The sequence below is a fragment of the Juglans microcarpa x Juglans regia genome, chromosome 1S (genome assembly GCF_004785595.1).
Source record: "Juglans microcarpa x Juglans regia isolate MS1-56 chromosome 1S, Jm3101_v1.0, whole genome shotgun sequence".
Taxonomy (NCBI): Eukaryota; Viridiplantae; Streptophyta; class Magnoliopsida; order Fagales; family Juglandaceae; genus Juglans; species Juglans microcarpa x Juglans regia.
Window position 1 is genome coordinate 3624662 of NC_054595.1, and position 14926 is coordinate 3639587.

Here is a 14926-nt window from a genome sequence, read left to right on the forward strand (position 1 = left end):
TCTATTCTCATTTCATGGGCTCTTTGAAAAGTTAGATGTGAGGAGCGCATGGAAGATGCAAGGTATGATTGGAAGAGCATCATTCGAATGGTTAAATATTTTATTTTAGAGATATTGGGGGGGGGGGGGGGGTTGAGATCTTTTAAGTCAATGGGTGAATGTGATTTGAGAATTATGGAAGCTTTAAATTGTCCAGTGGTGCCCATTCGATTAAGACCACCAATGTTAATTGCTTGGGTTCCTCCGTCAAACTTAATGTTGATGGGTGCTCTCTTGGTAATCCAGGGATGGGTGGTGGTGGTGGTGGTGGGGGCGATGTGATTCGGAATATGTAAGGGAGGGTGCTTGGAGGTTTTGCCCATTATTATGGTCAAGCAACAAATACCATTGCTGAATGTAGAGCATTTGTGGATGGTCTTCATCTTTGTCAACAATTGGGGCTGAGAGATGTGTTGGTGGAGTCGGACTCTAGTGTGGTGGTGGGCTGGTTTATCACGGGAACATGTAAATATTGGTATTTGTGGGATTTTTGGGAGGAAGCACAATCTATTATTTCTTCTCTTAATGTTCAGTTTAAACATGTGTTTAGGGAAGTGAATATGATTGCTGATTTTTTATCAAAACATGGGGCTAGTGGCGAAACTTGGGATTTTTTTGGAGAGGAGGTGGATCCGGGGAGATTAAAGGGGCTTATACGTACGGATAGAATGAGTTTACCTTACGTTAGGCGTTAGGAGTTTTTTTGAGAAGTTCTTGGTGATTTATTGGTTTTTTCTTGTAATTATGGTGATTCCTCCGCCTTACTGAGGGTTCTTTAATAAAATATGGAGGTGTTGTCCTCCTTTATTTAAAAAAAAAAAAAAAAATCTCCTGGGCTATGAAACATATAATAACAAGTAAGAATCCAAACAATATTTCCTAAACACTCATGTCAATTCAATTAGACTTAATTGATTTCCTAAACATGTTCCGCGAGACCGTATCATTCGTGGCCCTAAGAAAATATGCTAAAGTAGCAATATCAAGTTTTCATCTTATGACATAATTCTAGATTCAAGGGCATAGGAATAGATTATTTATAGATCTATTAGGGCTCACATAGTGATGGAGCAGAGACTCATCCAATCACTCCATCATACGGTCGTCCATGGTACATACAATATGGAATATATATTACGGTGGAACTCCCACCTAATTGGGTTTGTCACATTCAAACGTTGTAGGAATATTAGCTTAGTCACCACAAAGGCGTTCTAACTTGAGTTTCTTAACACATTCACTCATCTCGCGTCTGCCTAAGATCTCACATTCCACTTTAATCAGTCCTCATGAAATTGTGCAAATATTTCATACACGACTCTTGAAAGTCTTATCTTAGCCAAACTAAGACGACATTTTTTAAATTTATCTTGAATGATCCAAAAGAATTAAGATGTTTACTTGCTCGCTTTCTAAGCGCCAAAGTAATCGATTTGTCTACTCTTGCTCGTTATTCAAGTACCAAGGTGATCATCCATATGAGTGGATTGATATTTGCCCTGTGACATTTTTATAATATGTGCTTTTCACTTAGTATTAATTAATTAATAATATGAGATAAATACAATAATTTTACTGCAATAGATACTTATAGTGTCAAATATATAATAAAGTGTAAGGTATCCTTAATACAATATATACCAAATTCGATGAGTTTGGAAAACATTTCTACTAGTAACCTTTGTAAGAGGATCAACTACCATCTTGCTTGTAGAGATATGTTGTAGGATCATCTCACTTCGCGTAACAACATCTCTAATGTAGTGAAAATGAATATTTATGTGTTTGGTTCTGCCATGGTATTTAGGATCCTTGGCATATGTCAAAGTTGTCATACTATTACTGTATATCTTAACGGCTTCATCTGGGTGTTGAAAAAATCTCCTCAACCATACAACCTCTTATACAGCTACTGAATAAGCAACGTACTCTGACTCCATCACGAACAGAGCAATGCATAATTGTTTATTGCTACACTAAGAAATAGCTCACCCACTAAGCATAAATGCATAACCTATCGTGAATTTTTTATCATCTTTGTTGCTAGGTTTGTTGTCCGACGAAGGTCTTGAAAAATCCTCTTAATTGTTTGTCAATGAATAGGTCCTGGGTTATTCTGATAATGACTAACCAATCCAACTTTAAAACAAATGTCAGGTCGTGTACACAACATATCGTACATCAGACTTCTAATTGCACTTGCATTAGGAACTCTGGCCATTTCTTTCTTTTCCTCGTCATTCTTAGGACAATGTTCTAGGCTCAATGTATAACCCTTCTCAATTAGAGTGTTTATGGGTTTGGAATTGTGCATACGAAATTGTTCTAGAATTTTCTTAATGTAAGTTTTTTGAGACAAACCAAGAAGCTTTCTAGATCGATCACTTGAAATTTAAATTCCAAACACATAATTTGTTGCACCCATGTCATTCATCTCAAAAATAGAGGACAACCACTCTTTTGTGGTGACCATTATCTCCATATCATTTCTAAGTAATAAGATGCCATCTACATACAAAGACAAAATTAGAAAATTCTTCCTTATACGTTTGATATACACATAATGGTAGACATCGACCTCAAATGCTCAGTCATTGTATGTTTAGAATCTATAACATACTGCTCAAATATCAAAGTGAGAGCGTGAAGCCTAGTAGCTGATGTCTCCCCATAGGCAATTTTCAATTGGTTCCATATATCTTGGGCAGTTGAGCAGTTATCAAATTCCTCAATAAGATATTGTGCATGCTGCTAAGTATGGTAAAGCGCACACATCGGTCTTTCTTTGCCCAAGCCTGATAGGATTCCATATCATGACGATGTTGGGAAGTATTTCCTTTATCAGATTGTATCATAAGATGGAACAAATTTTCAAGTACCTATTGTTCATTAAACAAATATTGGATTTTAATATGCCACATGTCATAGTTGATTCCATCTAGTTTATTACCTTTAGTAAGGTTAACAACTACGTTCTTAGTGAGTATTATCACTACATTCATTGTGCGAGATTGACATTAACACATTTAATTTTATTCCAAAATCTAACTAGACCATGAAATTTCTACCTACATAGTGAGATCAAAAATTTTACAAAAAGCAAGTAATCATCTTTTACTATATAAGTCTAAATATCATATCAAATTAATTTTGAATAAAATTTATAGAGAAGTTTTTTTTTTTTTTCAAAAAAATACTCAAAACTCATGCACATATAATTCATTCACCAAATATGAAAAATCTATAATCATTGCACTAAACACATTGCGCATAAGCTCCACCCAAATCTTCATTGATAATTTGGTACATCATATTAAGGTGACCTTAAAGTATATCGATAGATGTAAAATACATCCTTTTACATGGTCTCAATAATAAAATTACATTTATAATATTATATTTCTATAGAAAATCCTACTAAAACTTTTCTAGGAAAATAATAAATAAATAGGGATGCCACATTATTGATATACTTATAAGGTACACCTTATCCATTCACATAAAAATAATACATACATTATACATGAGCCCAACAAATTACCAATGTCAACTCTATCAATTTTAATAATAATACCAATGAACTCAAATATTCAATCATAGTGGTATGCATGATGGTTCAATGGATAGAGAACCCACATTCTCAACTAATGAGACGGGTTTAATATGTCATTAAATTTAGAGACACATTGACTCAGTCTCAAATGTGCTTCCAAGTATAAAAGTGTCAAGTTGTATCAAGGATAAGTCTAGGATCGTATTCCACAGGGACAAAAGATTATTAAAGTATATGTGAAATTAAATTGGAAAGTATGATGATGTATGAGAAGTGTGAAGAAGTAAAACGAAGTTTAAAATTCTTTCTTTTTGTATTTTTTTTTATGTATGTATAAACAATGAACAAAATGAATATTTATTTATTCACAAAGAGAGATTTAATGAAAACGAAATATATGATTGTACTTTGAGGATCTCGGTTTTGTAAATCTTAGAAAGATGGATAAAATCATAAAAGAAATAGCTACTGAAAATTTAATATTCTAAACGATGAAAAACTTTAATTCCAATTCCTACAAGTAACAAACAAAATTTTTAATATAAAGTTGAAAATAACAGTTCCAAAAAAATGATTTAACAAACACTTGGGTCACGGTTTTATGCTTCCTTTGTTTCTACACTCTACAAGAATTCTGGGCACTACTTATCTTTTATTAACCCAATTAAGGTATTAATAGCTCATAGATTATAAACAATATACACTCAAAGTATATGTGCAAATATCCTCACTAAAGCATCAATCAATCTCATTATAACATTTGGGTAATAGAAACTTTGATTAATTCAAGGGTCTGTTGTGCCTCATGTCAACAATAGAATAAAAATAAGAGCAAAGAATCTATCTAACATTTTTATCCCAAAATTTGGTCTCAAACAAAGCAAGGTAAGAAATTTGAAATCTATAGAAATCTTGCAAAAATTCAGATAAAAGAAAGTGTTTACCGCAACCTAAGTTGTAAAACTTAGTCGATCATCCTTATAAAACAACAGAATGCTCCAAAAAAAATAAACCCTAAAATGCCAAAATCCCTCTCTGAACCAAAGTAGGAAAAATAAAAATAATGCAATGTTTTAAAAAATAAAAACTAGCTGAATATGTATTCGAAGAATAGCCCCTCTGCTTCATGCGAATCCCTCTCACGAAACGTCCGTGCCTCCAACTTCACACCGGCACGTCCCAGCTGCATCTCCACGAATGTGTGTGGCAAATCCTGCTTTTTTGTTCGTTCCACTCCCAAAACGTTGCACATAAGCATGAGGCGTGTTCCTCATTTGCCTCTGCCCGTGGCCATCTATTAGGCCTCAATTAGTTATTTAGTTACAAGTCCAGGGGTCCTTCATACATGGGCTTTAGCTCTTGTACATGGGCTTCCTTGTGATAAACTCTAACTCTTGATTAAACTTGGAACATCATAAGCTATACGAGCCCATCTGAAATTAATTAGGGACAAGAAGTTCATGTCACTTGCCAAACAAAGTTAAATCACATTATCTAATTAATACTCTTGTTTTAACACATAAAGCTTTTTAAGGTATTTAACAGTATTAATATCGCATAATTGACTATTTATCACACTCTCCAACTGACTTTTTGCTAGTCTCTAGCAAATAAATTGAATGAGATCATACAAAAAGGAAGTTACCAACTATAATTCCAATAAATTGGAAAATCACATGCCATGAAATAAACTTGTTAAGTTTAAGAACATTGGAGATAGATTAATCTGACTTTTTGTATCAACTGGAAGATTTATACACCATTTTGTTAATCAACTAAGGGACTTAAATGTAACAAATTTTGCTTTCCAGGTGCATGGGAATAAGGTTAGAATTCCAATATTGACTACCAAGAGACATTAATAGTTTCAATCACAACAGCTAATATGAGATAACCATATGGTCTTACTCTAATTCAAAACCATTGTAGTGGCGGCTTTCACGCTATTACACTTTAAAAGGCGCATACTCTTTTATTTAGTAAGGACTCCGGTAATAGGCAACCTTTTCTAATACACAAATGTAAACCATGCATGAAAACCTTCTTATTTTGCTTCTTTTCTTTTCTCTCTCCTCTCTCTTTTTTTTTACAACTCTCAAAATTTGATCCCTAACTTGTCAATTTTCTCATTTAATACACTTCAGATTTCTTCTTAAGCCATTAGGATATAGTTTATTAGATTCCCAAATAACCAAAGTGAAAATCAACAAATAATGATTCAATGTAGTCTTTCTAAGCATTCTGGACATGTGTTGTGTGTTTTAGCAAAACTTTTGACATATTTCTCTTTGTTTAAAAACTAAATAAAATGGATAAGGCTCTCTTTTGACCTATACTCAGATTTGCACTACACTCCACATGTTCCATGGCCTCAACAAATCATTTTTCAGTATGTAAAATTAAAAAATAAGGATTTTAATTTACTTTGAACTCATTACCAACAATCCCCCAAGGTGGACCAATATATGTCTAAGGCATGTAAACAGAAAAATAAATTCTCTTCCACACCCCCAACTGGATTGTAGCATTGTCCTCAATGATGTAGAAGAAATGAAAGAATTTACACAAAGAGAGTAGTTAAGGATCAAAACAGCTAACAAAAGAAATAAGTAGTTGAAGAAAAATTGAAGGAAAGAGGAAAAAGAAGTACTTGGGCAGCTTTGAAAGGAATGCAGCTAAAATAAAAATAAAGACTGAACAAAAGAAAACAGTGAAAAGAAATGGACAGATTAAGAAATTAGTAATTAGGATCAAGCAAATGTAGAGTAGATTTCTCACGTGCAAAGTTAGAAATAAAAGGCTTGAGCCTTTGACCATTAACCTTAAAAATTTTACCATTGAGATGATTCATTATCTCTATAGCACTATGGGAAAAACAGTTTGTACCACATAAGGCCCACTCCACCGAGACTTTAACTTACCAGGGAACAAGTGTAACCGAGAATTGTACAATAATACTTGTTGATCAGGTTCAAAAGTCTTACGTTAGATGTGTTTGTCATTGAAGTTTCATTCTTTCTTTGGCCAACTTAGAGTTGTTGTAGGCATCCATCCTCAACTCATCCATCTCAGACAGCTGCAATTTCATCACACAACCAGCTTCATCAATGTTAAAATTACATTGCTTAATGGCCCAAAGAAAATAAACCTTAAAATGACAAATACCTCTCTGAACCAAAACAAGAAAAATAAAAATAGTGCAATGTTTTAAAAAATAAAAACTAGTTGAGTATATATTAGAAGAATAGCCCCTCACGCGAAACGCCCGTGCCTCCAACTTCACGCCTGCACGTCCTAGCTACAGCTTCACGAACGTGCGCAGCAGCTCCTGCTTTTTCTTTTGTTCCACTCCCAAAACACTGCAGATAAGCATGAGGCGTGTTCCTCATTTGCCTCTACCCATGGCCATCTATTAGGCCTCAATTAGTTATTTAGTTACAAGTCCATGGGTCCTTCATACATGGGCTTCAGCTGTTATACATGGCCTCCTTGTGATAAACTCTAACTCTTGATTAAACTTGGAACATCATAAGCTATAGGAGCCCATCTGAAATTAATTAGGGACAAGAAGTTCATTTCACATGCCAAACAAAGTTAAATCACATTATCTAATTAATACTCTTATTTTAACACATAAAGCTCTTTTAACCCAAGATATTTAAGAGTATTAATAACGCATAATTGACCGTTTATCACACATATTCAATATGAACATGTTTTTGACAATAATTCAATAGATGTATCCATAACTAATTTATATAAATGTTCACATACTATAGAAAAATTAGACTTGAGGAAGTATGAAAACTTTCTTAAAAATATTTTTTCAGTATTATCAAAATATATATATATTTTTTTAAAAATGATTTAAAAATATTTTTTCAGCTCTTTGTCTAACAAAAATTATATGAATCAACTTTCGACACCAACATAAGATCACACATGCCACATGTGTCAAAAATTGGACATCGAAAGACGTCGCACGTGCCCCCACGCACCTCCTACATGTGTGGGCTTCATTTTGGCTCTAGAGGATGATTTGCCTCTATTTCACGTACCCTAGTGGAGAGTGTATATCACATCTACCTCTCACGATATTTTTCGACGTCCAAACACAATATTCAGTCATCTTAATTTGTATGTTTGTCAGTGAATTGAGCATAAACGCATAGCAATTGCAAGGGCGGATGACACTCTTCGTGGCCGAGAGTGAGACTAGTAAAAAAAATACTGTTCATGGTATTCGTCCTCAACCCAAATTACTCGTTTTGTTTGATTTCGACTATTTATTTTCAATCGGTCATAACTTAGTCATATTAAGTCCAAATTAAGCGTATGATATGTCATATTAAAGCTTATGAATCCAGATTTCTAATCCTATAAAAAGTATGTCCAGAAAATAATATTTAGTTTGTTAAAAGCTGGCCCAAAGTCATGGTCCAAATAGGAACTTTAAAAACTAGGGTTTCAGATTTTTTTTTTCTATATGCAACGAAATTTCACTAAATTTAAGAGACATGTTTCTTAAATTATAAAAAATATTTTTATGTAGATAATTCAACCTTAAACATGTCATTATGTAGACTCTAATGAAAAATCTAAAACACAAACAATATTGGCATATCATCAATTACATATTTTTATACTCATTTCAAAGCTTAAAACAACATGTAATCATATTCATATTGGTGAAAACAAGCAGCATAAGCTCTGATACCAATGTTAAATAAGATTAATTCGAATTATCTCGAGGAAAAAAATTCCCACAAGGTCGGATCTTTGTCTTACAGCCCACGTCATTTTGTTATTTGCACATTTACGTCGCTTAGGAGGCTACTAGAATCTCCTAAAAAATTTCATGCTTCAAAATTAAAAGATTTAGATGGTTTTTCTAAGAAATTGTAGAGAGATGAGAGTTTTTATCTTTTGTACGTAGACTTTTCCACATACTTAATTTAACATACGTAAATTCTTATTTAAAGAGTTTTCACATGAACACTTAACTTATTTGAAGTTGTGATAGTGGTGGGGAGTTAATTAATAACGTCTTCTCCATCTATTTGGACACAACATGGGTCATGGGAGGTTACCTACTACCAACAGAGAGAAATCTTTGCTATAACTTATTTTATGGGTGCTTAACAGTTAGTTTTAAACCAACTTTATGTTAACTTAGGTTTATTAATATTCGAGATGCAATAAGTAAGTTCATGGATCGTGTCCTTTCATTGGAATATGCAGTTCAAAGATGATGATAATGATGATAGAAGAAATGGACATAGAGGAGACCAGAATGTATTTCCCAATAAAAGATATGATCACTGGCAATCCCTAAGTCCTTATTGTAGGAATAGGACTAGCCTAGACTATGGCCATTGATGTTCTAGACCTGAACCAAAAAGAAGTCCCAAGTATGACAGAGCTGATAGCCCAGTTAATGGGAGATAAGAGAGTTTTATATCTTTCTCAATTATTTTTTTTTATGAGTTTTAGTTATGGCTGTTTAACCTTGTATTGACATGTAAATGTTACTTGAATTTTTATTGAAAATGTAGCCATTCACTGCCACCACAAGAAAGAACTTGTTCCTATACAGAGGAGATTAGCAAGAGGGTCAGAATTTGGTTCTTCAACTTGGGAAGGAAAAACACAATGTTAATGTCCATTATGTTCTAAAACTTCGTACCAATATAGTAGTGTCTAGATTCTGTGGCTCTTTCCAAATTGGATTATCCAAAGAATTGGAGTAAGTCTACCAAAATTAGGGGTAGCAATATGTGACATAACCCATAAATCCAACACGAATATGACATGAATTAGTGGGTTGGAGTCCGAACCGATTAGCTTGTTAAGACACGGTTTGCTAACATATCAATAACTGGTTAACCTGTTTAACACGAAATCAACCCATTTTGACCCGTTTGGATTTTATTTTCAAAATTAAAATTTGACACGATACAATCCGTTATCTAAATGGATTGGGCTAGGGTTTGAAAGTTTGACACGTTTAGCTTAACGGGTCAGGTTTGAGTTGACCTATATATTCGAATGTTCATGACTGACACGACGTGAACATGATCTGAAAATACGAATTGTCACCTCTAACCAAAGCCGACAGGCAACAAGTGTGTTTTGAAGGGGCCTGCCTAGCTTCCTTTGTGCTCTATTTGTGACAACAAAATAGTTCAAAAAGGGAAAGAAATGTAACTCGGTTTATATATAATTTCCCTATATTTAAAAGTGATTCCTTAGCTGGCAGAAGTGTAAGTTGGATTTTTGGTAAGCAGTGGTGTAATCAGACTTTAGAAAATGGAAATACAAAATGGAGAAAAGCAGAACACCAAGCAATCCTATCCATTTGAGAGGTAGAAAAATTACAAATTATCACCCTAATCATTTTCAATGATTCTGCATAAGTTCAAGTGAAAAAATGTCCATTTGAGAAGTAGAAAACATGAATGTCTTAGAAATTATCAGCCTAATCATCTTCAATGATTGTGCATAAGGTCAAGTGAAAAAATCACGTGATTGCATTTCCTAATTTGTAACAAGAAAGCAATGCTCACTTTATTTCAATGGGTGCTATCATTAGGGTTAGAAGATAAAATCATGTTCCCTGATTAGTGTAATCATACTCCATTATAACATTGTACTAAATGCAAGAATAGAAAAAAAAAATGTAAAAGACAAGTATTTTCTTATCACATTAATTATCAATAGCAATGTAGATTTCATTATTTTCTAACAAAATGATAAATTCAATGATAATAGAAAAAATTGACTTATAAATCTGATTATTGATATATCAAATGCATCTTTGATATAGAAATCTGCAATGCTAATTTTTTATTTTTTTTTATAATTATTATGTGTTTTACAATAAGAATTCTATTTATGAATAATTATAAGTAAAAAAAATTTAGAAAAAATTATCGAGAGTATTTCAAGCTTAATTAGCTATCAAAATACTTAGGAATTAAGTTTTGATAGTATGCATCCTCTAGATTTAAAGTTCGAATCCTTTTTAATATAAATAATTTTTAAAAATTATTCAATTGGAAGAATTTAATCGGGGTTATTTGAAAAACATACCTCATCTTATCTCATTACAAAATTTCATTTCTAAATATCACTCAAATATAAACATTTTTTAATTTTAAATCTTCAATTTTTTTATCTAATTATTACAACTTTTTTAAACTTATAAACAAAACATAAAAACACAATTGAATTTTTTCAAATTCTAAAACAAAAATAATATTATAATAATAATTTACTTTATAATATTTATTCAATTTCTTTCTTTCATTCAAAACATTTTAACCTAAATTATTTTATTATTATTTATAAATTTATGGTATAATCTCGTTCTCGAATAAATTGTGCGAAGGCTCGTCAAAACTTTGTTCATACTTCATGAACTCAAAAAAAAAAAAAAAAGTGGGATGTCCAAAACACAAGACAATACTCAGTTTACTGTCACCTTCGCAACGCACTTTACCATAATCTGTCTCCTTCGCACGTGGGATCTTTTCTCAACCTTAAGCACCACCTTTGAAACGTCATTTGCCGTCCCCACCTCACACGTGGCGGATACATCCATCGATCTTCATCATTCTCGCCATTTTACTTTAATGTCCCAAACAGTAACCCTGTCTCTCAATAAACAAGGCAGGGTTAAACAATGCGTTTTTTTTTTCACCCGAAAGAATCCAAGGAACGGAGTCTGACATTTCCTTCCTCTAGAGTGTGCGAGGGAGAGAGAGAGAGAGAGAGAGAGAGCGAGGGAGAGTGTGTGTGTGTGTGTGTGTCCGTGTGAGGAAGTTTTTGAATTTGACTGTGATTGTTATACTATACGCAGGCTGTGTGTGTGTCTTCTACCGGTAAAGGTCGAAGACTTCATGGGTTTTTCAAACACGGGCTTCTTCTACCTCTTCTTCTTCTAGGTTGAAGATTCTTCTACATGTGTTTTCTTGCGTTTCTTTAATGACTTCGACCGTTTGATGTCCGTTTCTTCGTCACGAAACGAAAATGAGCTCTTGTTACTTTTTTATTCTTAGAAACTGTTTTCTGGGTCACTGTTTTTGGGAAGTGAGTGTCAGAAAGAGTGTTTGAAGATCCAGCTGTTGTTTGATTGCAGATTTTAGAAGGATTACTTGTTTCTATTTTAGTGAGAGAGAGAGAGAGAGAGAGAGGTTTGTTAGTCACGTTATGGTGGTTTGCTGATTTTTACAAACAAGCATTTCTTACTTACAGTTTTCACAGAGAGAGAGAGAGAGAGAGAGAGAGAGAGGTTTGACGATGAAGCTATAGTGGGTTGCTTTCTGTGTTAAAGGGACAAGTCTCTTGGTTTCTGAGTCTTAAAGGTTGGTTCTTGAAGCTGTTCTTGCTTGCTTTCTTTGATGCTCACTTCAGAAAAAAGTGATTTTTTAATCATTTTTTTTCGATATTAATTTGCTTTCTGATACTTTGGAATTATATCTGGGCTATGTATCATTATTTCTCTCGTTTTATGTTCTTCTCCTCACAGATCCAGTTAACGCAGAGTGATAGTGAGAGTGGCACGATTTGGTGGCTTTTAATAGTCGAAGAACCCAAAAGTTAAGGAGATTGAAGACAATTTGAGGTAAAAGAAAAATAAAAAGAAAACACTGTTTTCTTACTAATTGCTTTGATTTTTCTTGACCTCTTTTGTGGGGTTTTTCCATTTCGAGTAAATTTAACTGCACTCAATGGAATACATCTGCAGATAGATACTTCTATCTTCTCTTGAAAGGAAAGTCTCTGTGTGTTTGTGGGGAGAAAAATGGGAATACAGCTAAGAGTCCAACCTTTCCCCACATAAAGTTGTAGATTTAATTTTTACTTTCCACAAAACGCCACATAAAGCACTATAGTATTAGCACTAACTATCTAGTATGATAGTGGTTGTACTAAATATGTTAAAGGGGCTGGTTTGGTATTTGACGAAATAATCTGCCGAAGACTTTGTAATTTGACGGCTAGCCGTTAGAAGTAACTTCTTTCGTTTTCATCGACAATACCTTGAGTAATCAATTCCAATTGTATTTTATTTTTATATTCTGATATTTTTTGTTTGCATTTAATGAGCACTTTCTAAAGCAGTGGAAAGGACTCGTGGGTCATCTTTAGGTACTTCGATTAGTTGGTCGGGTCTTGCTTTCAGAAAAAGAAGTTTTCTGTGATCATACAAGATTCTCCAAACTCTTGATGTTGTCCCATTTGTTTTTTTGTGTGTTTTTTTATACTTTTTGATCTGTGACTTTTATATTGCATACTTAATCTATAATTCATGTGTTTATGATTGCAACTGCTCCACTACCTTCTAATTTTTTTTTTATGCAAATATCATTTCCTTTGTGTTTTTTCATCTGAATTGTTAGTTTACAGGCCTTAGAGTTCTCCGGTTCTCTTAATTCAATTCGTCACGGCTCTGTCAACAAATTTGATCGATAACAGACTTTGAGATCATGGTGGAAGAAAGTATAGCTGACAGCCAGTCTGCTGAAGACTGGTTATCTCATGCACAAGAACTTGTTCCAGTGGTACTTAATAAGGCTAGGGAAGTGAAAGGGTTCCCTGGTAGGTGGAAGATGATAATGTCAAAACTGGAGCAGATCCCAGCATGTTTATCGGACTTGTCAACTCACCCTTGCTTCTCAAAGAATGCACTTTGCAAGGAACAATTGCATGCCATGTTGAAGACGTTGAAGGGAGCAATTGAATTAGCTGACTTATGTGTAGGGGAGAAGTATGAGGGGAAGCTTAGGATGCAGAGCGACTTGGATGCTTTGTCGGGGAAGTTGGACTTGAATTTGAGGGATTGTTGGCTTTTGATCAAGACTGGAGTGCTCGGTGAGGCTACTTTGCCTTCATCTGTAGCTGTGTCATCAGCTGAGCCAGAGGCTACAACCCATAGCAATATTAGGGAGCTACTGGCACGGCTTCAGATCGGGCACTTGGAAGCGAAACACAGAGCACTTGACAGCCTTTTTGAGGTAATGAAAGAGGAAGAGAAGAATGTATTGGCTGTTTTCGGCCGGAGCAATATTGCTGCTTTAGTTCAATTGCTTACAGCAACATCTCCTCGTATCCGGGAGAAGACAGTCACTGTAATTTGCTTGCTAGCAGAATCTGGGAGTTGTGAGAATTGGCTTGTCTCAGAAGGAGTTCTGCCCCCTCTGATTAGGCTTGTTGAGTCAGGTAGCTCAGTGGGCAAAGAGAAGGCTACAATTTCGCTTCAGAGATTGTCTATGTCAACAGAAACAGCTCGTGCAATTGTTGGGCATGGTGGGGTGCGTCCACTGATTGAGATCTGTTGGACTGGTGATTCTGTTTCACAGGCTGCCGCTGCTTGTACTTTGAAGAACATATCGGCTGTCCCAGATGTGAGACAAACTCTAGCCGAAGAAGGGATTATAAGGGTTATGATCAATCTTCTCGATTGTGGAATTTTATTGGGTTCCAAAGAATATGCAGCAGAGTGCTTGCAGAATCTCACTGCCAGCAATGACAATCTAAAGAGGTCTGTTGTTTCAGAAGGTGGTGTTCGGAGCCTGTTGGTTTATCTTGATGGTCCACTCCCCCAAGAGTCTGCAGTTGGGGCATTAAGGAATTTGGTTGGCTCGGTTTCTGTGGAGATTTTGATTTCTCTTGGCTTGCTTCCCCGATTAGTTCATGTGCTTAAATGTGGATCATTGGGTGCACAACAAGCTGCTGCATCGGCAATTTGTTGGGTTTGTACCTCGACGGAGATGAAGAGACTGGTAGGTGAAGCCGGGTGCATTTCTCTGCTTGTCAAGATGCTTGAGGCTAAATCAAACAGTGTTAGCGTGGTTGCTGCGCAAGCAATTTCAAGCTTGATGATCCTTTCCCAGAATTGTAGAGAAGTTAAGAGGGATGATAAGAGTGTGCCGAATCTGGTGCAACTGCTCGACCCAAGTCCACAGAACACTGCAAAAAAGTATGCAGTTTCCTGCCTTGCATCTCTATCTTCCAGTAAGAAATGCAAGAAACTGATGATCTCATATGGAGCAATTGGATATCTCAAAAAGCTCACAGAAATGGACATCCCCGGGGCTAAGAAGCTGCTGGAGCGATTGGAAAGAGGAAAACTAAAGAGTTTGTTTAGCAGGAAATAGAGAAAATTGTAACTGTCTTTTGTATAAATATAATAATGTTCTCCTTTATTATTTTCTTTTTCTTGTTAGTGTTTATAATCGTTGTTTCATTGTCTATATGAAATGATCGAAGTAGTTGATGATATGAACCAAATGCACAAGCTTTCTAATCTATGCAATCGATGTTCTTTTA

General features: G+C 34.7%; 1 protein-coding gene across 2 annotated transcripts; it reads left to right on the forward strand.

The window, feature by feature from the left end:
• Window positions 1-11375: 11375 nt before the first annotated feature.
• Window positions 11376-14926, forward strand: LOC121246170. 2 transcript variants are annotated; one of them, XM_041144201.1, is made up of 3 exons: window positions 11376-11958; window positions 12123-12218; window positions 12997-14926. In XM_041144201.1, exon 3 carries the CDS (start codon window positions 13084-13086, stop codon window positions 14752-14754), a length of 1671 nt encoding a protein of 556 aa, XP_041000135.1. In that variant the 5' UTR covers window positions 11376-11958; window positions 12123-12218; window positions 12997-13083; the 3' UTR covers window positions 14755-14926. The 2 variants fall into 2 exon arrangements, with proteins under 2 accessions (XP_041000135.1, XP_041000136.1); XM_041144202.1 differs by having other exon boundaries at window positions 13004-14926.

What these genes read in the sequence shown, in the direction of transcription:
- LOC121246170 (XM_041144201.1), top strand. Translation starts at nt 13,084, where the DNA reads ATGGTGGAAGAAAGTATAGCTGACAGCCAGTCTGCTGAAGACTGGTTA.